This window comes from Penicillium rubens (assembly GCF_028828025.1).
Source record: "Penicillium rubens strain IBT 27055 chromosome Unknown utg000003l_segment0_segment0, whole genome shotgun sequence".
NCBI classification, from domain to species: Eukaryota; Fungi; Ascomycota; class Eurotiomycetes; order Eurotiales; family Aspergillaceae; genus Penicillium; species Penicillium rubens.
Window position 1 is genome coordinate 2,516,424 of NW_026890601.1, and position 27,964 is coordinate 2,544,387.

Below are 27,964 nucleotides of genomic sequence, written 5' to 3' on the forward strand. Positions count from 1 at the left end.
GGCGGTTTCCCTCATTCCCCGGGCCATGTTTGAGACGAGTTGATATTCTTGAATAAACTTCTGTGGCATTCTATCGAGCTCGTGTTTCTAAGATCTTGAAGAAAACGGAGCTCTCGCTCTACCTCGACGACGCATCCACGGATGTTACTGATAGACTGGGTGTGGATATCGAAGTGTTTCTTTTTCTTTTCTTGTTCTTTTCCAGGGGCATTCTTCTGGCAATGCTTCACGGTGGCGAGAAAGCTTTATTTTCTTAAATAGTAGATACATTTCAATACAAACATACAACACACTATTAGTAACTATGTATTCTCTGGATTGGATTTGACGTAGCGAAGATCGGCGATATCGGATGGCCTGACCGCGGGCAAAAGAAAACTGCCAGTCATCCGCGGAGCTTCTCCGTTTAGCCCGCTTCTGTACATACTTCGTTGCTGTTCTTGCTTCCTACATTCGCCCAATTGGCCATGCTCTCTTGATAGAACAGTTGTCATATTCAGTTCTTTACAAAATGGCCCAACAACTCGACGGGGAGCCACTGGTCTCCTCCCTGTGGACGAGGTCATTGATTGTAACCTTCTCCGAAGCTCTTCTTTGGAGTATCTCTCTAACAGCTCTGCAACTATATAGTCCGGCGCAATTGCAGGCCTAACCGTCGATTGCTCCCTCTACCCCCTCGACACCATCAAAACCCGACTCCAAAAGGCACGCGACCACACCGCACCCCAAACCCGACTCTCCCTACGCCAAACCTTCCGCGGTATCTACGCCGGCCTCCCATCAGTGCTCTTTGGCTCTGCCCCCTCGGCCGCCTCCTTCTTCATCGTCTACGATGGCGTCAAGCGCACCCTCCTCGCACCCCAACCCGCCAACAGCAAAACCAACCCCCAATCCCGCTCCCACATAATCCTCACACACTCGCTCGCCTCCTCCCTCGGTGAAATCGCCGCATGCGCCGTCCGTGTCCCAACAGAAGTAATCAAGCAGCGCGCCCAAGCCGGCCTTTTCGGCGGCTCCAGTCTCCTCGCACTGAAGGACATCCTGTCCCTGCGACACGCAGCCCCAACAAGCACAACCACAACCACAACGACCTCAACCCCACCAGCGAAGCGCGGCTACAGCCAGGTCTTCCGCGAACTCTACCGCGGAGCCGGGATCACAATCGCCCGCGAGATTCCCTTCACCGTGCTTCAATTCACCATGTGGGAGTCGATGAAGGAAGCCTACGGCAAGCGGTACCTGCGAACCGCGGAGACGGCCTCGTCTATTGCCGAAACGCAGATCCCCGCTTCGACAAGCGCCATGTTCGGCAGTGTTGCCGGTGCCATTGCGGCTGGTCTAACTACTCCGCTAGACGTGATCAAGACGCGGGTTATGCTTGCGCGGCGTGGAGACGGGGGCGTCGATGCGCCTGTTCGTCTTAAGGAGGTTGTGCGCGGGATTGCGAGCGAAGGGCCCGGTGCTTTCTGGCGTGGTATTACGCCGCGTGTGACGTGGATTGGTATTGGTGGGGCTGTATTCCTTGGGAGTTATCAGTATGCTTCTAATACCCTTGAGGGGCGCCGGGGAGTGCAGGCGGAGAAAGGTCTTTAATTTTGGATTCTCCTTGGCCTTATGCTTTGTATATTTTTTGCTATATAGAAGGTTGGAAGAACATAGATCCCGAAAACCAAGTTGGCTTAGGCCATTATGCATGTCATTCTGTGGATTTCACTTCTCGGTCCTAAGCATCCAGCCCAATTCCTGGACTTGCTCGGCAGTCAGGAGTTCCTCCATTCTCTCTTTACGCAGGAAATCATGGTCTGCGAACTCAAAGCCTGGGACAACAACCTTGGGGAACTTGTTAGCCGTTTCTCCCGTCTCAATAATGTAGATCTATAAGATCCATGGATGTCCAGATCTTACCTCACTAATCAACAACCCCGAAGAAGTCTCTCCCTCAGGCTCATCCGGTAACAAGAAAGAAGACTTATACTTCCCCCCTTCAACAACCCACTGCATCCTCTCCCCAGCCTCAACATTGGGCCCAACAATGAACGTCTCAACCCGCGCCTTGGCATTCTCAACACTGCCATCTACCTCGTCCGCATGGATAATAACGTACCGCCCACGTCCCCTTTGCCATACGTGCACCGTGCGACTTTTATTACGGTGGAAAGCACCCTGTGGGCGCTGCGGCGTGAGGAGGTAGTAGATTGAGGTGCAAGCAGAGCGGGTTTCGGGATCTGTGTCTTCGGCTGTGGCCGAGGTTGCTGGCTCTTTGTAAGGGTTTGGAACTCTACGTGGATCACGATCTGTCTCGCAGAAGTAGCCGCCTTCCGGGTGTGCGCAGAGATGTAGGGCGTTGATGGTGGATTGGATTGCGGGTTCTTCTTGTGTTGGATTTGGGGGATTGGGCGGGTAGGCTGGTTTAATTTGGGAGATTGGGATATCCATTTTCTTTGCTTGTTTATGTTGGTTTGTAGTGAAAATGAGGATTTATGTGTATATTGTAGAGGTTGGGAGAAGGGAGAGGTCCTAGGTGTTAAATGTGGCGAACACCTGGGGCAATGATGACTTCAGGAGTGCTGACGAGAGCTGACGAGAGAATATATGCCGCATTCAGACGCTTGCATGCTGTGCTACGTTCATAGGCCCTTGAATACGAAAGAAAGCATGTTGTGTTCCTGCGGATCTTCCTTACTGGTTTATAGATAGATAGATAGATGGGTGAGATTTCCGCGGGCTATAGGACTCTCTATAAGAAGTCCGTCTGGACATGCTCCTCCAGTACCGCGCGAATCTTTTTGGCTAAGAATGTAGCACTAGTCGAATGTCGACGATGGACATGGCGTCACTTCTTTCCGGCATCAGGCGGGCATTCATGAAGATCAAGAGCGTGGGACGCTCCTCGAAAAGATGCGAACTGCAGCCTTTTCAGACACAAACCAAGCCCTGTCTTGGCGATGCAGCCAAGCTACTCTTTTGTTTGTGTGAGCTTAAGGTTCGCTTCCGTAGGAGACGAGCGGAGCGGCCAACTGTGTGTTGCTTGGATCCCAATCATCTATCAAGCAGTTCGGGGCAGTCGCTACCCGGTTGATGTTGAAGGATTGTTTCTCTCAGAAATGGAAAGACTTGTGAAACTGTATAGTATCTTTATAAGGAAGTATATCGGCGCTATAAGAGTGGCAGTTCATGTCGAGTACTATGGAACTTATTAGAACATCGAAATAGCCAAAGATAACCGAGAAGCGATCCAGAAAGGGAAAGGAGAAGGCTCCTGGACTATTTAATAAAGATGGCGAGGGAGGTATTCACAGATATTAGGATATTCCTAGTCAAATCAGATCAAATATATATCAGGTCGTATTTGATATAGTACATGCATGTAGTAGGCCCTGAAGTAAACATTTAAACGAAACGATGTATAGCCTATGCGGCGCATAAACACCCGGCCCCTGGCGCCTCCAACTTTAGAACACTTCCCCTCATCTGAGTGTTTTGTGTTTTCCCCTTCGCTTCTTTTTCTTCTTTTTAACCTCTCTTTTTGACTTCTTTGATTGGAATGGCCCTGTGACGTTGACCTTCCCCACCAAAACTGAACGTGCGATCAGCCTCGAGGGCAGATAAGCTCCGCATTCGCATCTCCGCAATTGGTTTTACTCCTTCAACGCTGCATGTATGGCACGCAAACTGAGCCACCAGAGGGTCACCTATGGTAAGTTGAATTCCATGTAATCTCCTCTCGGGTCGCTGACTGTCTTTCACTCTTTTAGTCCTCCCTCTGCCTGATGCACCCGGTGGGCACCGGTTGGGGGTCAATGGGTTGACTGTCGACCGCCAAAACTCCATCCTGTAAGTATCTCCCCCTCGTTATGCAGGGATCCGGGATCTAAATTTGAATTGTTGCCACGTTTGCGACCGCGATCTTCTGGAAACCAGGCTCCCCTACATGTGGGTTGCACGGATACTAATATGACGTCCCCTCTCCTAGATACTCCGCGGGCCGCGACGGTGTCATTTGTTCCTGGGATCTCAACTTTCCCCTTCCGTCATCGTCTGCCCCTAAAGACGCATCATCTCCTGATCAAAAGCCTAGTCCGACTGGCTTCAAAACCCAAGTTCAAGCACATAGTCATTGGATCAACGACATTGTCTTGGCACAGGACAACTCCGCGCTCGTTTCCGCCTCGTCCGACACGACCGTGCGACTCTGGCGCCCACATTCCGAGTCCACCGAGGTACCGGAGCGCATTGGAAAACATACTGATTATGTGAAGGCCCTGGCGAGCCCCGGTAGCCACGCTACTTGGGTTGCTTCGGGCGGTCTCGATCAAAAGGTTTACCTTTGGGATTTAAATGGCGGTGGAGAGGTCTTGAACATCAATGCCGGTGGAGAAGACTCCACGGATAAAGGGTCTGTCTATGCGCTGGGCGCAGTCTCATCGGTGCTCGCTAGCGGTGGCCCTGAAAATGTCGTCCGGGTATGGGATCCCAGGTCTGGAAAGCTAGTGACGAAGTTCGTGGGCCATACGGACAACATTCGTGATATTATGATTAATCAGTCTGGCGATACTATCATGACGGGGTCGTCTGACCAGACGATCAAGATCTGGTCTCTCACGGCAGGTCGATGCATGAATACTCTGACCATGCACAATGATAGCGTGTGGTCTCTTTACTCCGACCACCCTGATCTCTCTGTCTTCTACTCAAGTGACCGATCTGGTTTGGTGGCGAAGACCGACATGCGAGGGTCGGCCGATCCCGACCAGGGCCTCTGCGTCGCCGCACTCCAAGAGCACGAGGGTGTCGTCAAAGTTGTGGCAGCGGGAGACTACATCTGGACAGCTACTCCCAAGTCTAGCATCAACCGCTGGCGAGATGTCGATACTACAGTTGGAATCGAGCAGCCGCCCGACCCGGACCGTACTATAGACTCTGCTACAGTGCCCGCAGCCCCTCCAGAGAAGGGACCCAAGAAGATTCCATTCAATGCTGTTTTGCAGTTATCAGCGACGTCGATTATCGGTGGCTCAGCCCCTACACTTAATTCCTCGGAGCCTAACTTGGAGACAATTGGCCTTACGCTCCCAGTTCACTCACAGCCCGAGGAAACCATTGAAGGCCAACACGGCTTGATCAAGTGCCTGATGTTGAATGACCGGAGGCGCACACTTACTCAGGATTCGGCAGGAGAAGTTGTTCTCTGGGATCTACTGAAGGTGATTTGGTTCTATCTCAACTGACAAGTACAAGGCATCGACTAACATGAACCTAGTGTATCCCCGTGCAAACCTTCGGCAAGCGTCATATGGATGATGTTGAGTCGGAGGTAAACACCGTTGATAGTATTGGACATTGGTGTACCATCGACGTGCGTACTGGCAGGTTGTCAGTCATTCTGGAGCCCAATCGCTGTTTCGATGCAGAAGTTTATGCCGACGAGACCGATCTACCACCATCTGATCTCTATCAGTTTAGAGAGGATCAAAGAAGTGAGTGTTATTTTCCTTGAACTAGTTCTTTTGTTCTTCTGATGAACTTCGTGGATATTCTTTGCCATACTGACAACACGCAGTCAACCTCGGCAAATGGATTTTGCGTTGGCTGTTTGCTCCGGTAGTGGACGAGGAAATTCGACGAGACAGCGAATACCGTCAAGCTGCTATCGCGCGAGCAGAAGAAAATGCTCGACTGAACCCGCTGAGTACATCCGTACCTGGCGATGATATCCCTCGCAGCGTTGGTATACCCATATCGAATCCTCAACAGAGAACGAGTCTGCGCCCCAGCTCAGACTTCCCTGCTAGCCCGAACATCGGCTTCGGCATCAACTCTGGCACACCCTCGTCAAACTACTTGAGCACTTCCATACAGAGCAACTCTCCGTTCCCAGGGTTTGAACCAGACACACCCGATGCCTCAGTGCCAACAAATATTCAGCCCGATGGCGGGTCATCATCCTTTTCATCAAGTGACTACTTCTCGAAAAGGCCTCTAGCGACCCCGCAAACAGACAATGACAAGTCTCTTCTGTCTCCGCCAGATGCAAGCTCAAATTCAGGGCTTTCTCAATCCCCCGCAGAGCCCGATAAGGAAGAGCGGAAGAAGTCACTATTTGGAAAGAAGTTCCAAATGAATTTCCCCAAGAAGTTAGGTCGCAATTCTACGGACACGAAGCCTCAGATATTGGAAGAAAAGGCCGAAGAGTCGGAGATCTCCTCTATCAAGGAAGAGAAGGTGTATGAGCCCAACCTATGTGGCGTGGTCGACCGCATCCGTGATGATTATGAAGAATTCCTGGCTACGAATCCAGATCGGGACTTGGAGACGGCTCTTTTGCCTAGTTCTGAGGATGAAACCCCCCGACTGGATATTCCATCCCGGACCGCAGTCTTCATCCAGGAAGAAACCGGCGATACCGCCGTGGCCTCGGATCTCTACAGAGGTAGCGTGGGCCGCATTGGCGAAGACCTCGAAAGGCTCAAGAAATCAATTCCTCATTGGCTTGGCGAGCTTCTTCTAAAGGTAAGTCTATTTCCGCGTGATAGTTTGCGTTTCCTCCTAACAACGATTGGTTATAGAACCAAATTCCCTTCAAGGAGCAGGTCAAGATCGCCTTTGTCTTGAAGCCCTTCGATGACACATTACCGCCTGTCGTCAAGCCCGAACCGTATGTTTTGGATCGTCTCTACCCTGGAATTTGTGTTGTTGGTGAAACTAACCACGGTTGTTCATCCAGGCCGGCTCCTAATGGTGCCCCTCCAGGCAATCCGAGCACCAACAACAATGGCTCTCGTCTCAATGCCAACCGCATGCTCCGAACGAGGAAGATTCTTGCTTATGTCGCAGAGCGCATCGACCCTGCAAACCCGGATGAACCAGCGGAATCCGTTATGCCACCGGAGGAGTACCTCGAGCTATACTGCCAGAAGATGGTATGTTCTTCTGTTATTTTGTATAGTAGTCATACTAATCGCAATCGTCCCTCAGCTCTGTCCACCAAACATGACTCTAGCAACGATTCGCACGCACCTCTGGCGCACCTCGGGAGATATGGTTCTCCACTACAAGACAAACGGCAAGAAAGAGATCCACCCGCCCCGGTCTCTCCTGGGAATTGATGAGAACAATGTCCTTGAGGAAGCCCAGAACGGGGATAACAATGGACATGCACCCTCTGGGAGTATCCATTCTGCGACCAACTCGGGCTCTGTCGCAGGCTCTGCTACCACTTGATAGGGAAACACCATCCTCTGGAACCTTTTTCATCGGCTTCTCTCTTTTCCTCTTTCCTTTCGTCCAAAGGGTACATTTGATATTCAACCTACGCCAATGCTACAAACGCATGGATTTCCAGTACATATGGGCGATTTGCTTTTTTTTTGGTTCTATCGCATCTCCTACTTCTCTTCTCATGGATGTTAGCGCATCTGGCTTGCTTTGGCTATTGCTTTGGGCCTTGCTTTTGCCTCACAGCTTGCATTCTTATGTAATAACGTTGACGGTAACAACCGGCAACACTGGCGGAGAATTGTATTTGTGAATCCTTCAGGCTTGTAAGTTCCGTTCGTGGCCCCTGACTAGCTCTACAAATGGAACGTTCAAGAGATATTGGCGTACTAACCATACGCCCATTTCCATGATCCATCCCGGTTCTATCGAATGAAATGAAATTCTTCGCTTTGGTCACTTCCCGAGGACTATTGTAAAAGAGCAACGATTGCATTGCATGTCTCTTATGTAGACACAGGAAGAGTCATAACATGGCACGGCCAAAACAGGGAGTAAATGGTGAAGCATGAAGCAGAGTCCTGTGCACTCCATCCCCTGCATAATGCGTTTGCCGAGTTCCGCTTTCAGTTTGCACCTGGAAGAAGGCAGAAGCAAACTAAACTTGCATTAGAGTAACCATGAGGTCTGCCTAGAGTCCATGCAAGAGCTTGGAATATCTCGGATCCGAGATTCCTCTCAAGTTGGAATACATTTAATATGCAGGCATGTCACATTTTGCTTATTTTATATCTCACCTGCAGATCATTGTGATGGGAAAAGTGCAACTTTATTCTCGCTGGTTCAATAATTGGGATCATCTTAGCACTAGTACTATTGAGGCTTTAATGGGAGATAGTCAGCTAACACGAGTCATTTGCTTTTTCTCGTGTACTCAGCCTGGTCTCTGATTTATATTGGGTCTATATTGTCTAGTTATACTTTATCAGCTGTGAGGCATTTCACACAAGATTGGGATGATGTCTCGTCTTCCTTCTCCCCTTGGTTTATTAGCATTGATATCGATCTAATCCCATCGTCAGCCCGCTGTCATTGATTGGGCTTTGCTCACATCCTACGTTACCTACCTAGGTACTGTCCACCGGTGCTGACTAATTATTTGCAATCATGCCAACGAGTCAGGAAGATGTATCATTTTAACCAATATCCAGTCAAGTAGGATGAAGATGCCCTCCTTTAGTACAATATAGATAGGTCCGTACTTGTGTGCCATTGCCTGATGTGTCTGACCTTGTATTGGGGCCATGGCTAGATATCCCTGCACTATATAACTAGGAGAATATGACAAATTTAACACTAGGTGGTTTCAAAAGTGAGGGCTCAAGCTCAGATCTGAAATTAAAGGAGATGAACTTCCTATTTAGGTACACCATACGATGTCTGGGAGATGAAAAAAAAATGGAGATATATATAACAGTGTGGGCTGATCCGACGGGGGAAATAGGGACGATTGAGGCTGAAATGCACTGACTCGTGTTTTGCCTATATTTCTCCTTTTCCTTCTACTCTTTTTCTTCTAAAATCCAAGAGAATCAATCCCTGAATTATAAAAAATGAGTCGAATATCATTGCGTAATAGGTGCATATTTTCCAAGGTTGTTATGTCGGGTGGTGATCTAGCAAGGAACAATAGTACAATCTAGTACAACCTAATCGCATTTGCATACCAGCTGATCCAATAGGATGCAGTGTAGACAGTATAGTTCAAAATTGTTCAATAGCTCGGTTTATAGTATTACATTAAAAACATAAAATATAAAATATAAGAGAACAAAATGGAGTAGTCCGAAGCCGTTGGGTACAAGTAGCGGGAAACCCCGCCGAAACCCGAACTCTTCAATCTCTCATCTTCCCGCATCATACGGTGGGATATCTGCAACATGACGAAAGCATCAACCCAGGCCGAATATCCCTATAACCTTGGATCATACGGGAAGGTCATCACGACTACCAGTCCTGAAGCCCAAATATGGTTTGACCGCGGTCTCGTGTGGGCCTATTCCTTCAACCATAAGGAATCCGTCATCTGTTTCAAACAGGCATTGGTGCATGATCCATTATGTATGATGGCATACTGGGGGTTGGCATATTCCCTCGGTCCCAACTACAATCAGCCTTGGGATTTCCTCGGCAACGATTTAGCAGCCGTTGTGGAAAACACATATCGAGCTGCAACCAAAGCTCGTTTCCTCTCTACAAAAAATGCAAACCCCGTGGAAAGGGCCCTCGCCAAGGCAATTTCTGCCCGCTATCAAAGTGATAAGCCTGCTAGCATGGAGCAATATGCTGTCCAAAATATTGCATATGCCGATGCAATGAAAGAGGCATATGAACAGTTCAGCGATGATTTGGATGTGGTCACTTTGTACGCTGATTCCTTGATCAGCCTCACTCCCTGGAAGTTGTGGGACATGGTAACGGGGAAACCAAACCCAGGCACTCGTACCATGGAAGCAAAGAAAGTGCTAGAGACAGCTCTCCAACATAAAGATGCCTCCAAACACCCCGGTCTCCTACACATCTACATTCATCTTATTGAGATGTCGCCTTTCCCAGAATTAGGCCTCCGACCGGCAGACCATCTCCGGGACCTCGTTCCAGATGCGGGTCATATCAATCATATGCCATCCCATCTGGACGTGCTGGTTGGAGATTATCGAAGTGCCGTCCGCGCAAACCAGCGTGCCGCTATTGCAGATGAGAAATACCTGGCGCTGAAAGGCCCATTTAATTTCTACTCCGTCTACCGCATGCACACCTACCACTCGCTCATCTACGCAGCCATGTTTGCGGGCCAGAAACAGGCCGCATTTGCAGCCGTGGACCGCATGGAGGCAACTCTGCCGAAAGAATTACTCTCGGCCATGTCAGACTATATCGAAGTCTTCATGTCTGTACGCGCGCACATCATGGTACGGTTCGGCATGTGGGATGAGATTATTGAGATTGCGATCCCCTCGGATCCAGAGCTGTACTGCATGACGATAGCGGTCCTGCACTACGCTAAGGGCGTAGCATATGCAGCCACAGGGAACGTGCCGGATGCAGAGCGCCAGCGAGAGCTCTATCGAGCAGCCCGAGATCGAGTCCCGGATACGCGCTTGGACTGGCCCAACAAGTGCGTTGATATTCTGGGGGTGGCGTCGGAAATGTTGGACGGCGAGATCGAGTACCGCCGTGGGAACTACACGGAGGCTTTCGAGCATCTACGTCGCTCGATTGAATTGGATGATGGGCTGGGTTACAGTGAACCCTGGAGCTGGATGCAGCCCACCCGTCATGCATACGCTGCTCTTTTGCTAGAACAGGGCCATGTTGAGGATGCAGCGGCTGTCTACCAGGCTGACCTGGGTCTTGATAGCACTCTTATCCGTGCTCGTCAGCATCCGAATAATATATGGGCTTTGCAGGGCTACCATGAATGTTTGATACGTCTTGGTCGGCATGATGAGGCGCGCATTATTGGGCCCCAGTTGGCGATAGCAGCTGCTGTGGCTGATGTGCCTGTAACATCTTCCTGTTTCTGTCGTCTGGATACCTTTGAAACGCCCAATGTTGGCAAGAGTTGTTGCAAATAAATCGATATATGTAAATTGTCTTTATAAGTTATATTACCAGCTCATCATCAATGCACTATGTATTAAGATCTCAGATAGAAATTCCCACAGCAGATCGACCAATCGCCGATGGCGGGTTGACTCGGTGTTTGGTCCAGATATCAAACGCCGAAACAGAGGTCAACTCTTGTCCTTGGACAACGTCCAATTGATCTTCTCGTGAAGCAATCGAAACAACAGCTAGATAAAGGTAAATCTTATCAAGTCAATCCCGCCCACCGATCAGGGTATAGATATCACGTGCCGTGGTGACGTCCATACACCGCAGACAACTTGGTCAATTCCAGTGATATAAATCTCTAACTACTAAATTGACAGTGTTTGACTCACTGACACAAAGGGTAATAAGCACTTTTGTATGGGTTTTTTTAAAGTCATGTGATTTTCTAGGAGATCCCTATAAAGTCCATGGATTCTCGTTCTTTCCTGACATCATTTGCTAACTGCACTTTTCAAACAATTAGCAAGATGCCTCGTGTTACAAGACCACCTGTGAAAGCTGCATGTCTACCATGGTGCGCTGCATACCTTCTTGACCGTTCATTTTTGCCTTGAGCTCATGTTTTGTAGTCGAACATCAAAAACACGTTGTGACGGCCAACATCCCTGTAGCAGTGTATGTCCAACCCCTTACTCTGGTGTTCATTGGCTAATACATTGATTAGTGTTCTGGAAGGAATAGAGAGTGCAGTTATCGACCCAGTCGCCGGGGTGGTCCTCGCAGAGGAGCCCGGTATGAAGAGGCACAACGACGACCAACTGCAGGCAACTCACTGTCATCTTCAATATCAGATGTGCCTGATGAACTTGGTAGCTCAATTATCCCTGGATAACAAGTCGTCATAGTATCTAACCATTGACCAGATCCATTCCTTGATAACATGATCGGTTTGGTATCGCCATTCGCTGGGATTCACAATCTCGATCTCTCCCCGGATTCTCTATCAACTGTGGATGGAGCCCACCAGTTCTGGGGTCAACTCACCCCGCATGACGATAGCTCCTACGAGTCGGCCCCTGTGCAGGATGTGGGTCCACCGGTAATACGCGCATATCAGTCCGAAGCGGAAATGTTGGTGCAAAAGAGACATGAATCAACAGATGACTGACTGCTAATTGGAGCCACAGTGCGAATGCCTATTATATTTACATCCATCCGTATTTACCTCTGTTGCCGCCTCCTGCGGTACAACAGCAGGAAGATCACCCTAGTGTAATCAGGCCATTTGGAGAAAGTTCTCAAGCTGACAAGTCCCATATGCCTTATTGGCCAACATCGTCTCTGAGTCTTGCTTTGTCCGCAATGCTAGTCCTTATACCTACCGCCGAAGACACCTTTCCAATGGCTGAAACGAACCTTGCGACTAGACGGTCCTATGCGCAGTTATTTGCCCAGGCGGCCCTGGCTGCTGTGGAGACTGAGACTGACGATTTGTCGCCTGGTTTAAGCCCTAATGTCCCTGGGATAGAATCTTCTCGCGCACTAAATGGGTTGCATCCGCAAGTTCCGGCTCAGCTTGGTCCGGTTCTAGCTCTCGTGGTCCTTAGCATCTATGAGTATTGCCAGCGTGGTAACGTATCTAGAATGAGGGCTCGAGTTAATCAGGCTATCACAACGGCTATGGATACCTCTATTCATAGACTTGACTCGACGACGACAGATTATTCTGAGGCACAGAGACGAGCTTGGTGGATGACGGTTAGTGGGAGAGACATGTTATTGTCGAGTCTGTTTCTCACTGGTTCAATAGATCTGGGTCACATATCTATCATCGAGCCTCCATCTTTCTGTAAGTGAACACATGAACACTCTCACTGACCGAGGTTGGCTAATTGATATCTAGCCACCAATTGTTTCCATGCATGATCCACGAATAACTACCCCATATCCCAACTTTGATGTTTATCTGGAGGTATTGAATCGACTCTTTCCATAGTTCTTCAATCACCTACTGACTGTTACAAGCCATGGCCCATAATGATGAAGGCACAAGAAGCTCTTTTCGAGTCTAACAAAATGGTCCAGAACATTGAAAGCGTGGATAAAACAGCCGTTCTCTCCGATTTCGGCACCCGAATACGCAAGCTGGATTCAGATTTTGTATCTTTGGTGGGCGAAGCAGACCGCCATGTTATGACGACTTTTGATGAAGGGCCAGAGGCATCCGTAGCCCAAACCATGTGGATGATCAGCCGCATGTTGATTCATGCGTGAGTCATTCATCTCCAACCTGGATACGGGTTTTGTTAACCCTTCTAGTGCTCGCACTCGGCTGCATCGCTTCCGGGCATTTATGGACATCCCCCTTTTTCTCGACAATTACTGCGATCTTGCAGCAATCAACAGCGATGATTTCCCGCACCAACCTGCTCCCAAGTGGCTAACAGATCGCGAGGTCTCATTCCCGTTCACCGAGCAAGAATCCTCGATTATCTGTCTCAAGTCTTCACTCGTCGTGACGACGATATATCGCAATTTACCATATGCGAATCCACTTGGGTCAGTCACTTCTTCTGGGTCCAGAACATATCCGAAAACCATTCCTTACTTTGCTTGCTCGGCTATGCAAAGCTGCTACGGTCTTCTCATGCTACTGCATCGACTGCGTGCCTGTCTAGCGACGGATCGGCTTTCAAATTGTTACCACCTGCTTAATAATCCCACTCCTGCGTCGGAGATTGCCGATGCTGAGAGATTGAGTGAGGAGCTGCGACATGGGGTGGAAATCCTTGACAGATCTCTGAAATCGGATGTGATTTTTGAGGGTGTTGGGGGGATGGGCAGGGAAATCGAGGGTGCTTACCTGGCTGCTTTTCCTAACAGTTCTGGGATCTAGAGATGTAAATTATATACAGGCCTCACTCTGCCATAGTGTTGGTTTGCCGTAATGTAACTATAGGATCAAGCATCCAAGCAACATATGAAACCCAGCAACCATCACTTATGGTCCTGTTAGTATCAGAACACTGATAGATCCCCCAAAAATGTACCAAAATGACTTGACATTATTTAAAATAATAACCTATAGGATCTCTGGGAAATATTCTCGTGAAGGCCATCTGGTCACGTTCTCGGGAAAATTGATTGGCCGAGCCGACGATATTACCCTGAGGTTCTCCTGCGCGCGAAGTAATCTATAGGCCGATGATGATATTGAATTTTCGAGCCTATGTTTAATTCCAGGAAGATTAGAAATGGCCGGGAATATATCAATCTCGCCATTTCTGTTCCAGCGTTGCTTCCAGCAAGCATGGTCCGGATCGCGACGGGCTCGCATCAATTACGGCAGCACCAAATATGGAAAGAAATCCGGTGATAATGACACTCTGCAGCTTCCACAGAGATTTGGTAAGCTTTGAATATTGAAACATTACAAATTCCGTTGTTCGTATCTCGAGAGCTTATAGCTAACGCGCGAGATGGTAGGAATCGCCGTCAGTGGCGGCGCAGACTCCATGGCTTTGGCATACCTATGCAAGCAACTGGAACGCTCTTCGGATGTTGCTGGAGCCATTTCTGTGACTGCTTTTGTGGTAGATCATCGTGCCCGTCCAGAAAGCACTATTGAGGCCCAAAAGGTTGCTGGCTGGCTCCGTGATATGGGTACGTTCCAAGTCGGAATATTATATTTTCGGAAGGTCATTTAACCGTTCTTAAACAGACATTAGGACTCATATCCTTAGTTTGGACTGGTCGGATACTACTCCAAGTCAGACACAATTATCTTCGCCAAAATCTGGAGCATCGAGTCCCATGCCATCCGCCTTTGAGACACATGCTCGACGACTCCGTTTCCAAGCCCTCGGCATAGCTTGTCATGAGTTCAAACTTGAAACGTTGCTTTTAGGCCATCATCAAGATGACAACATCGAAACCACCATTTGGCGGCTCTCCACTGGGGCAACTGGTTTAGGTCTTGGCGGCATCCCCGAAGTTGCTCGAATCCCCGAATGTCATGGGCTCTTCGGGGCTTCTGAGAGCTGGTCAACTACATCAATTCCAACAAAGCCACCGACAAAACCCCAACCTAAAGTTCGATTCGATAATCAGAAACAGGGGTTCATCACTTTTCCTAATCCAAACGATAGGACAGATATAATTTACTCCAATCTCACATCTAATGTAAAGATGGCAAGCCCCGGCATATTCATCTGTCGACCTCTGCTCTCTTTCACCAAAGCAAGTCTTCTAGAGACCTGCCACAAGAACAACGTCCCCTACGTCTCAGACCCAACAAATTTCGACCCAACCCTCACTCCCCGGAACGCCATCCGCAGCCTTCGCACCTCAAACTCCCTACCCCGTGCGCTGGGATCTCAATCCATCCTCTCCCTAATCCGTTCAAGCAAAGACCTCCTCCAGAGATCAAACGAGCTTTCCAACTACCTCCTCTCATCCCAATGCCGAATCCTAGATTTCGATCCCAAGGCAGGCTCAGCGGTCATTCAATTTCTAGACCCGAGCCCAGCATCCATGGACCCCCAACTGGCAACATTGTCGGAGTCTCGGACCCGACAGATCCAGACCATCGTTCTCCGCCGCATAACAGAACTAGTCTCTCCATTCCCCGACAGCCATTTCTCGCTACGCAGCTACGGGTCGCTAGTCTCAAACGTATTCCCCGGTGCAGATGGTTCTCATGGCGCAAGCGCCACATCCAATGACCAGAAAAGAAGAAAGGCCTTCACAGTAGCCGGGGTCCTGTTCCAGCGTCTCACGAACGAAGCCTCCACGCTTGAAAAGTCCCAAGACCCTCGTCCCGGTGGTGATAATATCTGGCTGCTTTCCCGGCAACCATTCATGAAAGGCCGTGACCCCGTGACGCAAATCAACGTTTCGCCTAGTGGCAGCTTTACTCCGTGGGTTTTGTGGGATAACCGGTACTGGATGCGGCTTCGTCTTGTTCCGGTAGACCGTGATCCCAGTGAATTGGGGGATCAATTGATAAGTGTTCCTCTTACGATACGCCCGTTCCATAAATTTGATATCGAACGGATACGCAAAGACGGGGTTAAATCAAGGCCGCAGGGGCAAACGAATAAGGATACTGGCGCTGAACGGAAAATGCCTGGAACTTTTGAGCACGTCAAAGCCCTCTTGTCTGCTGAAGCGCCTGCTCAGCTACGCTTCACTTTACCTGTGGTATCAAGGGACGGTACCGTGTCCAAACCAGAAAGGCCTCTGGGCCAGAAGGTTTGGCAACAGCTGACATTGCCGACTTTGGACTATAGGCTATCTGGTCATTCAGCTAAGTATTCTTCTCTCAATGAAGTGGAACTGGTACATCTACGCTGTCGCTGGAAACTGAAATGGCAGTGGATGTACAAAATGATTGACACTGAGGCACTACGCCTGATGGGCTGGCCGGTGGATAAAGATGCCGAAGAGGCTTAGTGTACATGACAACAACACGCAGACAAAAGAAAAAGAAAAGCAAGCCCTGTGAAATCTTGATCTCCTGAGCTATGCATACATGGTCAATGGCTATCTGTACGGATAGGCCAGTATGAAGGGTGACAACGAATATGAATGAAGACAAGTAAGAAAGGGCCATGGATATGTATGCAAATGAGAAAGTGTCCAAAGGAAAGTAGAAGAGGCTTGTGCGCTATCAAAATACAAGGTGAAAGGAAAAGAAATATGTGACAGGTGTCAGGTCGTCGAATAGATGTCCAGGTGGGTTGAATGAATGAATGATGGGACAAGCCCTCGATGCTGTATATCGGGTCATTGCTCGCTCGCCTTGAGCAGTGCAGCGGCAGCTGACTGGGCTCGAAGACCTCCGACTTCTCGTTTCAAGCGGAAGTTTTCTTTCTTCACACGGCCGATCTCGTCTAGAGCACTTGCCAGTTGAGACTTCAAGGCGTCTTCTGCGTGGCCGGATCGGACATCCTTTGCAATTTTGCTGAGCTCGGTATTAAACCGATCATAGAGAGCCTCGTTCTCGGCACTTGCCTCGCGATAAAGCTCGTCCAATTTCTTCACGCGCTTCTCGCTAAGAACCAAGGACGACTCCAGGTCTCGCTCGAGAGCGGTTGTGCGGCCATTGTATTCCCAGGTAAGCGTCTCAAATCGGGCTTCAAGATTGCGCATGCGAGCTTCAAGGGATGTGGTGGTAGCAGAATATGGATTGGTGTCTGTACGGTCAAAATCAAACTCCAGGTTCATTGCGTTGGATTGCCTTGGTGGTGTGAGCTTCAGAGAACGTAATTCGTGACCAAGCTCTGTGAGCTCATCTTTCAGACCCAATTGAGTAGAATTTTGGGTCTTCTTTTCGAGTTGAACACGATCACGTAACTAGGGAACGTTAGTACAGTCATTATCGAGACAAAGACGATGCGACCAACCTTTTGTGGGCTTTGCATCCGCGGCTTCTGCGGTCTCTGCGAGGAAGACGAAGACTGTGGACGCTTAGTATCAGAGCCGTTGGTGGTTGTCCGCTCCCGAAGGCCCGGAGTCCGCTGAGGGATGCCCGACGTGTGGGATCCCCTTCTTGACTCCTCTGCTGGCGATACTGAGACACCGCTCCTCGGCTTTGTTGTACGCTCTGTCTGTGGAGTCCTGGGGTCAATGTTCTCCTTTCTGCTCGGCGTAGATGGACGGGGCGGAGACAGACGGCGAATGGGTGATCCTAGTCGCGTCGGTGAACCTGATTTTGCTGGCAGCCTAGAACGCATTGGTGATTGACCACGCATAGGGGATTGACCGCGCATAGGTGATGTTGGTATGTAACTGCTTTGAGGTCTGGACTGCTTGGTGGGCGTTACCACTTCTCCTCGCGGGCGGCTGGAAGGGGTCGTCGGGCGGAGCTGTTGAGTCGGAGAGATACTGGATGCATCTGAGGATGCTGTGGGTGGTCGCAAATCCGAAAGAGAGCTCCTTCGTTTTCTACGAGTCCTTGGTGCATCTTCAGAGAATCCTCGGAAAGAAGATAGAGAAGGCGGGTTTTCATAACCGGTGCCCGGCCTCGAGATTTGCTCCTCAGATGCGAACCCGTAAGGACGGTAGGGACGATCACGGGATGTAGGGCGGTCGCCAGATACAGGGCGATCACGAGACGTAGGACGATCGCGAGATGTAGGGCGAAGGAAACCCAGACGAGCGTCCACGTCAGTTGACTTGGAACGCATCAGGGAGCCCTTGGGTGTGTTAGGCTCTGAGTCGGCTGGGCTTTGCTTCTTGCTCAATGTCCGTAGAATCGCTGCGACTTTGCTTTCGCCTTCGTTTTTCGAGGTATCCCTGTGCATACCAAAGCCAAAGCGTTTGCGGAAAGAGGAAGAATTGGAACCGACTGACCCGGCATTGGTATGAGATTTCGATTGATCGCAGGTCAATGTTCCTTCCACCGAGGTACCTCCAGGAATAAACTCTTCAAAGAGGTTATCAAAGTCTTCGACCAGTCGATCCAAAAGGGAGACATGGTGGCTGGGATCTCCGTCTTCGGTGAGTACCTCCGCAAATGCCATCGTCAAAGCACCACGATCTCCATCATTTCCAGAGGCATCGAGTAGCTCGGCAAGCAGTCGAATAATCGCGGCTAGAGCTCGTCTATTTTGCGGGCTCATATCTGTCACAAATTTCCGGAATTGCTCATCAAAATCTCGCGGTATCATGGTATCAAACTGGCTCTGAATCCATTTCAGAGAAGACGAACTCAAGATCGGGCCCATGCTTCTTCTCCAAGCGTTCGCCAGGAATGTTTCAAATGCGACAAAAAGCGTATCGACTGGCACTTCGGCGGCAGCCTGGATTCTGCTTGGATCTTCCAGCAAAATATTGTAGAGCTCATTGACTGGCGCCCGATCAACATGATCTCTGGCCCGAAGCATTCGACCCAGTATGTTCCCACTCCGAGACTGCAGAGAAAGTACATAGGCTGCAAATGTCTGTTCCAGCAACCCGAACTGAGTATCCAATCCCTTGGAGGCGGATGCCCCAACAACTGATATTTTGTTCCCGGTTTCCTCTTTGTCTTTCTCTTTCTCCTTCTCTTTGTCCTTGTCCTTCTCTTTGTCCTTTCCGGGGAATGTCGAAGGTAGCGTATTTGATCTCGACAGAGTGCCTCTTGACGGGAGCATTTTTGGGAATTCGCCGGTAAGAGTGGCCGACCCTGGCCCTTTGAGAGTGGATGCGTTGTCACGGCTACTCCCTAACAGGTTCGAGATCAATTTGGTCGGCGAAGGTGGGCGAAAGCCCCGCGAAGTCTTGACTTGCGTGATTAGGCTGCTGGCGATATACCGAAGGACTTCAAAATTAGAATGAACTAATGGGTCCGTCAATGCAGGGTTTCGGGGGCTATGCAAAGGCGAGAGCAAATATTGAACTTCGTTGCTGCATGTCAGTGGCAAGAAAACAAAATTGTCAAGAGTGTCACTTACGACGTCGTGAAAGAGTGGGAATGAAAGTGTCCACCGTGATCAAATCCGTAGACCCAGATCCAACCACAGAATCGATGTCTAGTCTGTATTGATCTCCATTTGGAAGAGATATCGACATGATGACCTCAAGCTTGGGATCTTTCAACATTTGAGCACAAGTCGCCTTGGACGCATTGAAAACAACGCGTATGGGGGATGACTGGATCCGGTCAAGCGCGGCGCTTTCACCGTCCTCGCACACACAGGCCAGTATTCCCACATTACTTGCAGCTCCGGTGGGAGGGCTTCGTAGTGTCCATTTGCCTCCTTCTCTTTCACTTTCGGGGAATCGACCCTCAATCTTCGCTTTTGATATTTCTTCGATCAGTCGATTGGCTCTTCCTTCATACGTTCCAGCCAGTCCCAACGCAAGCAGATCCGCTGCGGCGCTTGTCTCGTCTGCCAACGACTTGGCTGAAATTGGCGCGACAAACAGAATCCGACCACATGAGGATTGCATACAACGCACATTATGAAAGTCTAGGACCTGCACAACTTGGAGTTCTGCTTGCGGCAAAGACATGGACACATCACTGGTCGAAGCGGCCGCATTGTCGATATCAGCTAGCACACCACGAGCCGTGGCCCGGCTTTCGGCGGGCTTTGCTAGAAGGACCAGGCAGTTCTTATAAAGAAGCATGATCCCCGTGTTGTTGCCAGATGACTCTGTGTCTATGTGGTAGGGAGGGGTGACCTCGTTGAAGTCAACTGCGGTAATAAGCCGACCTTCAGGAAATGTCTTTGCTGGCCATCCGTTGACCAGCTCTTTCAGGCGTTCAAGACTTTGGGCATGGCTCGATGGGGAATTATTTTCTAGCGCACAGATATCCTTCACAATGTCTCGTGCTTTTAGCAGAGTTCGCACGGCAGGATGGACCAAGGGCAAGTTGCTTGTCATAGTGTCAATCAGCAGACTGTATCGCGGGGAGTCTCTGGACGGGTTCCATCAACAAAGAGCGCAGTCTCTGTTCTCCCGTCTCGTATACTCTCTTCGAAAAGCTCGAGTTCTTATCTTTCATGAACAAATTCAGAGTTTGCGTGAAACCTGTATGTGCTCGCATATAGTCTCCATATGGCTGCGAAAATTGCGGTAGCCACTCAAAAAGGGCCCTTGCGAATGCCAGAGCTCCAAGCGGATCCGCTCTGTCCCTGGGCAAACCCCGAGAAGGGAGCTCTGTGTCCTGACCAATATCTGCAATGGCATCTTTCTCTGTTTCATCAAGCACTTGTCGAATGACATCGAGAAATCCCAGGTTGACTTCCAGAATATCATTCAAACATGGTGGGAATAATGCCGCCAAAGCTGCCTCGTCGGGGCTGTTACTGGATGGCCCTCTGCCGACGGCCTTTTGCCGAAACTCGTCGGCCACTTCATGGACAAGAGAATACAGCTTGGCGACATATCTCTCTTCGGTGTCCACAAGCTCGCACATGGTGAGACGAAGGGCTTCTTTCTGGCTTCTTGCGAACAGGCGCGATTTACTGACATTGGTCGGTTGAGACGGCGCACGCTTAAGTCGAGATGTTGGCAAAAACATAGGATCTCCCAATGCCTCTATCAAGGGCGTGTATGGACCGTATTGGGGATTCTGACTCCCCTCAATATCTGATCCCGCACTCTCTCGGCGATGGACCGGTTGTATCGTACCTGCAGGAAGCACCACGTCGATGTCAATCCATGGCACCTTACGTTCTTGATATGCGCTCCGAATATCCTGAATAATGTCCAATGAATCATCCACTTTTGTCATACGGTTGGCAAGATCCGCAGCATGCATCTCATCGAACATCTTGGGGGCCTTTCCTCCCGGTCTTCCAGCACGAGCCATCCCAGTCAGACGGTGCTTAACCGGTTCGGACAGCTCGGCAAAATACCTCAACATACTGACTGCGAGTCCGCGACACACCTCATCTCCTTGTTTTTCGCGGGGTAGGTGATTGACCGCAGCATACACGGGGGCAGCTGGGGACACCGTAATTCGAGGGTAACTTTGAAACCCGGCGGGTGTAAATATATGTGCCTGGATGCGGGAACTGCTCACAGTGGCATTGGCGGTTGAAACGGCACCATAGAAGACGAGGATGGATGATAAACATGTGTCGACGACGTGATAGAGGCTGAGATGTTCGAGGGGCAGGTCTGCCAGTGTAGGGGCTGCGGGGGGAGGTGCGATGGTCGCCATAACGAATGGTGGTGCACTTGCGACGCAAGTGCGGAATGTGAGAAGCTGGTGAGCAAGCGCTATCGTGCGCGATAAACAAATGAAATGCGCCGGGGTTTGGCGTAGAAGGAGCGATGGAGTAGCAAGGTAGCGAGTGACGGGAAACACAAGAGCGCAATGCTTGGATTTAAAGGAGAGGAATTTCCTAGGCTGGGTGAAAGACAGTTGAAGATCGCATGTAGGATGTGTTATCCTGTTGTTGGTAAAGCAATTGCGACATTCGCGCTCCCCTCCATAGAAGCTGAGATACAGAAGATATCCACTCAATTCATAGATTCAGGGAGTAGACACGTTCGATGTCATAAACAAAGAAGAAAGGACAGGAAAATCCCCAAAAAGCAAGTAAAAGGAAGTGTAAGATTGAGGGGAGGCGTTTGTTTTGAGGCGGGGACAGAGAAGCGGTGGGTTGATATCGCGATAGCCCGATAGACCAAGAGCGGGTATTAGCGCCTAACACTAAGAATAGTAAAAATAAATAAAAGAATGACTTGAAGATATTAAGCTCAACCCGGTCTCGTAAGTTGTAGGAATTACAATTCTCTACTTTGACTTGTCCTGTTCTCTTGTTTTTAATGTTTACTCTACTATGCTTTGTCCGGCCAACACTATCAACACCGTTGCTATCGTTGCAATCCCCAACAGCTGCAAGGGCCAATGTGACAGGTCATATCTGCATGAATCGCTGAATATATGGGGACCACCGCACCTTGTTTGCACTTTATAGTTTCAAATTGTTGTACATGGGCTTAATGCGAGACCAACAACATATATGAACATCCATGGATGTTTCATGATAAGAATAGAAAGAAATGCTGGATCTGTCTGAGTTACAAAGCCGTTATGTCTTGGGCGGTTTAGAAAAACCTCGTTTCATAATTAATGTGCGTGGTCAACTCGGTAATCTCATCTTTGTTTACTCGGAAAATATATCAGCCACTATATCGATGATCGCCGGCTCAATATGCTGGTGAATTCATGCATACATGATGTAGCTAGAGCTTCTTATTGACTTTTCACCTCCAATATGAACTTTTTGTGCTGTGATCGTCTGGCTATAATGGCATTTAGTGCTGAACTTGGCATGGAAGGATGTCAATAAAGGCGAAATCAAACATTTTGGATCCATGGATGCAGCCCAATACCAGATGGTACTTCAATACATCATCGGGACAGTTCCTGATCCAATCCAGTCAGTTTAATACAAATTGGACGGTAATCTTTAATACAGCCCCTGTCGTAGGCGGTGAGTGGGCGGGGAAGACGCTAAGCTCGATATGGCAACCAGCAGTATGATGATCAAGAGACCAGCTGGTTTGTTCCGACTTCCAAAATGGTGCCACAACAGCGAGCATCTTTTGTGATGCTCGATCCCACCATGGACTCATCCTCACTTTCAATTGCCATCGACCCGGTGGCTTTGGTGACCACTGAATGTATCACCGTCACTTCGTCCATGCGCAAACATGCCCGCTGGGCTCACTCCTCGGTCTCTGCCATTTTGGGCGGCAATGGAGCCTCTCGTGTTTATGAGCGGGATAACTCTGCCCCTTCAAGCCCTGGGCCACGCAGGACTGGCACGCCTCGCCCAGATGAAGATCATGTCCTGGCTAATCGGTGGGGTCTGCGAGGGAAGAAGGGGAAGAGCATGCAGGACAATCCATTGATATCGGCATTTACACGACTGCGGAGTGATCTGAAAGATTGCAAGGACATCCGAACCTTTGACACCCCAGCTTTACTTCATCCATTCCTACAGGTCGTTCGCTCCTCTTCGACATCCGCCGCAATTACCTCGATCGCCTTGGTCTCCATTACCAAGTTCCTCTCATACAATATTATCAACCCAAATTCTCCGCGGCTCCCCTTAGCGATGCAGCTACTCTCCGCCGCCATTACACACTGCCGATTTGAAGCCAGCGACTCGTCGGCGGACGAGATAGTGCTATTGAGGATTCTGAAGTTGATGGAGGGCATACTTTCACGACCCGAAGGCGAACTTTTGGGCGACGAGAGCGTCTGCGAGATGATGGAAACTGGTCTGAGCATGTGTTGCCAGGGTCGTCTGTCAGAAGTACTGCGAAGATCCGCCGAAATGGCAATGGTCAAGATGTGCCAGGTGATCTTCATGCGTCTGTCGCATCTTGATCAAGAAATGCCCGCAGGACCGGATCCATTTGCGGGCGAAGATACGAAAAAGGACCCACCATCTCGTTTGAAGATGGACCCGTCGGTCAACGGAGATACCGTCACATCGCAGCATTTGTCAGCCATCAGCGCAGACACCGCGGCCGCAGAACGGCACGGTACCAGTCGAGAAGGATCACCCGAGCAGGCAGGAAATGGCAGCGCAACAGCAGCAGCAGCACCACCGAGCCTGCATGATGATTCTGAAACCGAGCTTCAGCCCTATTCCTTACCATCCATCAAAGAACTATTCCGTGTCTTGATCGACCTTTTGGACCCCCATAATCGGCAACATACCGACGCCATGCGTGTGATGGCACTCCGCATTATTGATGTTGCCTTGGAAGTAGCAGGTCCCTCAATTGCTCGGCATCCTAGTCTAGCTGCCCTGGCCAAAGATGACCTTTGCCGGTACCTCTTCCAGCTAGTTAGGTCAGAACACATAGCTATTCTGACTGGCTCGTTGAGAGTGGCGGGCACGTTGTTATCGACTTGCCGGCCAGTTTTGAAATTACAGCAGGAACTCTATATCTCATATTTAGTGGCCTGCTTGCATCCTCGCGTGGAAATACCGCGAGAACCTGGCATCAACCCATTGCTCTACGAAGGCATTCCCCAATCGCCTAAGTTGGTGAAACAGCCGGCTTCCCAGGCCAATAGTGGGAGATCCACGCCCGTTCCCGTTAAAGATCGACAGAAGTTGGGACTCGAAGGTGGGGCGAGAAGACCCGAAGCTCGAGAGGCAATGGTAGAGAGCATTGGCATGTTGTCACGCATACCTAGCTTCATGGTTGAGCTTTTCGTCAACTATGATTGCGACGTGGACCGAGCAGATCTGTGTGAGGATATGATTGGATTGCTCTCTCGCAATGCTTTCCCAGACTCTGCAACTTGGAGTACTACAAATGTACCCCCTTTATGTCTCGATGCTCTTTTAGGCTATGTGCAGTTCATTCATGACCGGCTCGATGATGAGCCGGTACAGGGAGACTATCCTGCTCAAGAGACCTTGAAAAAGCAACGTTACACAAAGAAACTCATTATCAAGGGAGCACAGATGTTCAACGAGGATCCCAAGAAGGGAATTGCCTTCCTTGTGAGCCATGGTGTTATTGAGGATGCGAATAATCCTGTTCTGGTTGCTCGCTTCTTGAAGGGAACTACACGCCTGTCGAAGAAAGTCCTCGGAGAGCACATCTCCAAACGTGGCAATGAGGAGCTGTTGGGTGCATTTGTCGACCTCCTCGACTTCTCAGGACGCAATGCGGTTGAAGCCCTTCGGGAACTACTCAGTTCATTCCGCTTGCCTGGCGAATCGCCGCTTATTGAGCGAATTGTGACGACTTTTTCGGAACATTACATTGAAAAGGTAAAGCCGGCTGGTATCGCCGACAAAGACGCACTATACATTTTGACCTACGCCATCATCATGCTGAACACTGAGCTCTACAACCGCAACGTGAAGTCTCAAAACCGTATGACTTGCGCTGGCTTCGCAAGGAACTTGCGAGGTGTCAATGGTGGTGGAGATTTCGCGGAGGATTTCCTTGAGGATATCTACGAATCTATCAAGAATAACGAAATCATCCTGCCGGATGAACATGAAAACAAGCATGCATTTGACTATGCTTGGAAGGAACTATTACTGAAGTCTTCATCTGCCGGTGATACCATTGTTGGAGAGACCAACATGTATGATGCCGAAATGTTCGCGGCTACGTGGAAACCAGTGATCGCCACCCTTTCCTATGTCTTCATGTCCGCATCAGATGATGCAGTGTATTCTCGCGTGGTCAACGGTTTCGACCAGTGTGCACAGATCGCTGCCCGCTATGGCTTGACTGAGGCATTCGACCGTATCGTCTTCTCACTTGCATCGATTAGCACTTTGGCTACAAGCAAACCTCCGAGCACAGCACTTAACACGGAGGTCCAGGTAGGCCAGAAGAGCGTGATGGTAAGCGAGCTAGCTGTCAAATTTGGCCGAGACTTCAGAGCACAATTAGCAACTGTGGTGCTTTTCCGAGTCCTCTCAACAAACGAGGCCACTGTCAAACAGGGCTGGGAGCACATCGTCCGCATCTTAAGTAATTTGTTCATCAACTCTCTCATCCCGCCATTTGATGCCAAACTCACGTCCGAACTTGACATTTCTCCAATTCCGCTACAGCCTCCATCACAGGTGGTGGATCGCGATGGACGCAACAACGATACGGGAATTTTGTCCGCATTCACATCCTACCTCTCAAGTTATGCGGCAGACGATCCTCCTGAGCCTTCGGACGAAGAACTTGACAACACGCTCTGCACAGTGGATTGTGTGACCGCATGCTCAATATCCGAAATTTTAACAAATATCAAGTCAGTAAAGGTGTCTTATTGAATGGCTTGTGGCTATTTTGCTGACTTTTCTCGCAGATCTCTTCCACTGTCTTCGTTGGAGATGCTCGTGGAGGCTTTGCTGTCCCTGCTTCCCGAGGAGAACGCACCAGCAGTCATTGTCGTGAAGCCCGAACGGCCGACACCAACATCTAGGGCTGCCAACGGGAGAGCTGATCCTAACCAGCCCAAATACGATCCTTCCATGGTATTCGTTCTGGAATTGGCAACGGTGCTCACTCTTCGTGATGAGAAGACACTGGAGGCCCTGGGTGAAAACCTGGCAACAACTCTTCAAACACTGGTGCGCGATGCGAAGAACCTCCATCCACTAACCGTGTCGCGTGTTGTTTCTTACCTCCTAAACCTCCTGCGACTGAGCCATGTATGTACTCTTCTTTACCGCTTGGCTTTGATCTAGGTCCTTCTGTACTAATACCACGCTAGGACCAACACTTCATGCGGGTACCTGTTGTGCTCCACGCTATTTCTGGATTTGACCAGGATATTTTGGAAACAGTGGCCGTGGCAACGGTCAAGGGTCTTGCCAGGTGCATTGCTCATACCGGCCGTCTACGAAACGAGATCACAATTTCTCCGGACTTCTGGTCGATCTTGCAGAGACTTCACCAACACGAGGCAGTCGCTTCTCTCGTGTTTGAACTTCTACAAAGCATTGTTGAGTCAATGCCCGACATCATCACAGCCGACAACTATGAGTTTGTAGTCAGCCTGGCCAATGACTTCGTCAGCGCTGGGCGTGTGGGATCTATCGAAGAACGACACAGGGATGCCCAGGCCCGTCGTAATAAGGGAGTCAAACAATCTAAGTCGAGGTAAGGGTACCATGCAACTCTCTCTAGTGTTGATACTTACCTCTCCTCCAATAGTGAGAACCAGGTTGTGACTCGCGGCGTTAAGGCAATTGGCCTGATCTATCATCTGACCGGACGAGTCCCGGCTCTTATCAAACAATCTCATCTTGAGGAGAACGAAGGTAACGATTGATCTCCTGACATGTGATTTGCAACGAAACTCTAATATGTGAATGTCTAGCCTGGGCCGCCTACTGGTCACCTATCTTCCAGTCCTTGACCAGTCAATGCATCAACCCGTGCCGCGATATCCGACACCATGCTATTTCCACTCTGCAGCGATCTCTTCTATCTGCCGAACTGATCTCAAGTGATGACAAGGAGTGGACTAGCATCTTCGATGAAGTCCTGTTCCCGCTCGTCCTACTCCTTTTGAAGCCCGAGGTCTACCACTCCGACCCAGTTGGTATGAGCGAGACCCGGTTCCAAGCCGCAACATTGGTCTGCAAGATCTTCCTGCGCTTCCTTGACCAGCTTCCGAACCGGACTGGTATGCTCCCTCTCTGGCTCAGGATCCTGGACATCCTCGACCGCATGATGAACAGCGGTCAGGGCGATAGTCTGGTAAGTCGCTCATTCCACCCAATGACCCAAACATGCCAAGATCACTCGCATCTAACCTATCTTGTTTCCAATCTCATAGGCAGAAGCAGTCCCCGAAAGCTTGAAGAATATCCTCCTAGTCATGGCTGATGGAGGCTACCTGGTGCCCCCATCTCAAGACCCAAGCAAGGAGGAAATCTGGGTCGAGACTCGCACACGGCTTGGCCGCTTCCTGCCCGATCTCTTCTCGGAGATCTTCCCCGATACTGCCAACGAGCCCGAAAAGCCAGCTCCGGGTTCTACCATCCCGTCCCCAGAGCAGCCCCATGAGACAGAGAAGGCTAGCGAGGCAGAGGCGAAGAGCGAAGATCCTTCGCCCCGACAGGACAGCGAAGAAAGCCAAACCACTCAAAAGGAAGAGGAAAGTACCTCCTAAGGAGTGTCGAACCAT

The 27,964-nt window shown here is 49.8% G+C and overlaps 8 protein-coding genes across 8 annotated transcripts; 6 read left to right on the forward strand and 2 right to left on the reverse strand.

The window, feature by feature from the left end:
- Positions 1-511: 511 nt before the first annotated feature.
- On the forward strand, positions 512-1,593 carry N7525_007165 (putative mitochondrial carrier protein (Pet8); the record flags this gene model as incomplete). The annotated part of the gene is made up of 2 exons (XM_002567690.1): positions 512-571; positions 631-1,593. The coding sequence occupies 2 exons, from the start codon at positions 512-514 to the stop codon at positions 1,591-1,593; spliced, it is 1,023 nt and encodes a 340-aa protein (XP_002567736.1).
- A 117-nt stretch (positions 1,594-1,710) lies between these two features.
- N7525_007166 (cupin domain-containing protein) lies at positions 1,711-2,436 on the reverse strand (the record flags this gene model as incomplete). The annotated part of the gene is made up of 2 exons (XM_002567691.1): positions 1,711-1,830; positions 1,906-2,436. The coding sequence occupies 2 exons, from the start codon at positions 2,434-2,436 to the stop codon at positions 1,711-1,713; spliced, it is 651 nt and encodes a 216-aa protein (XP_002567737.1).
- A 1,224-nt stretch (positions 2,437-3,660) lies between these two features.
- Positions 3,661-7,221, forward strand: N7525_007167 (WD repeat protein; the record flags this gene model as incomplete). The annotated part of the gene is made up of 8 exons (XM_002567692.2): positions 3,661-3,697; positions 3,756-3,834; positions 3,974-5,204; positions 5,261-5,477; positions 5,561-6,510; positions 6,567-6,655; positions 6,725-6,920; positions 6,976-7,221. The coding sequence occupies 8 exons, from the start codon at positions 3,661-3,663 to the stop codon at positions 7,219-7,221; spliced, it is 3,045 nt and encodes a 1,014-aa protein (XP_002567738.2).
- A 1,934-nt stretch (positions 7,222-9,155) lies between these two features.
- N7525_007168 (tetratricopeptide repeat protein) lies at positions 9,156-10,853 on the forward strand (the record flags this gene model as incomplete). The annotated part of the gene is made up of 1 exon (XM_002567693.1): positions 9,156-10,853. One exon carries the CDS (start codon positions 9,156-9,158, stop codon positions 10,851-10,853), a length of 1,698 nt encoding a protein of 565 aa, XP_002567739.1.
- A 2,017-nt stretch (positions 10,854-12,870) lies between these two features.
- Positions 12,871-13,729, forward strand: N7525_007169 (uncharacterized protein; the record flags this gene model as incomplete). Its single annotated transcript, XM_002567694.2, has 2 exons — positions 12,871-13,103; positions 13,153-13,729. The coding sequence occupies 2 exons, from the start codon at positions 12,871-12,873 to the stop codon at positions 13,727-13,729; spliced, it is 810 nt and encodes a 269-aa protein (XP_002567740.2).
- Positions 13,730-14,087: 358 nt separating this feature from the next.
- N7525_007170 (tRNA lysidine(34) synthetase) lies at positions 14,088-16,287 on the forward strand (the record flags this gene model as incomplete). Its single annotated transcript, XM_002567695.1, has 3 exons — positions 14,088-14,241; positions 14,320-14,496; positions 14,555-16,287. The coding sequence occupies 3 exons, from the start codon at positions 14,088-14,090 to the stop codon at positions 16,285-16,287; spliced, it is 2,064 nt and encodes a 687-aa protein (XP_002567741.1).
- Positions 16,288-16,620: 333 nt separating this feature from the next.
- On the reverse strand, positions 16,621-21,493 carry N7525_007171 (putative Rho guanyl nucleotide exchange factor; the record flags this gene model as incomplete). Its single annotated transcript, XM_061213929.1, has 4 exons — positions 16,621-17,190; positions 17,241-19,216; positions 19,272-20,200; positions 20,262-21,493. 4 exons carry the CDS (start codon positions 21,491-21,493, stop codon positions 16,621-16,623), a joined length of 4,707 nt encoding a protein of 1,568 aa, XP_061068360.1.
- A 1,369-nt stretch (positions 21,494-22,862) lies between these two features.
- On the forward strand, positions 22,863-27,949 carry N7525_007172 (uncharacterized protein; the record flags this gene model as incomplete). Its single annotated transcript, XM_002567697.2, has 6 exons — positions 22,863-26,077; positions 26,135-26,480; positions 26,543-26,931; positions 26,986-27,092; positions 27,152-27,534; positions 27,614-27,949. The coding sequence occupies 6 exons, from the start codon at positions 22,863-22,865 to the stop codon at positions 27,947-27,949; spliced, it is 4,776 nt and encodes a 1,591-aa protein (XP_002567743.2).
- Positions 27,950-27,964: the final 15 nt, after the last annotated feature.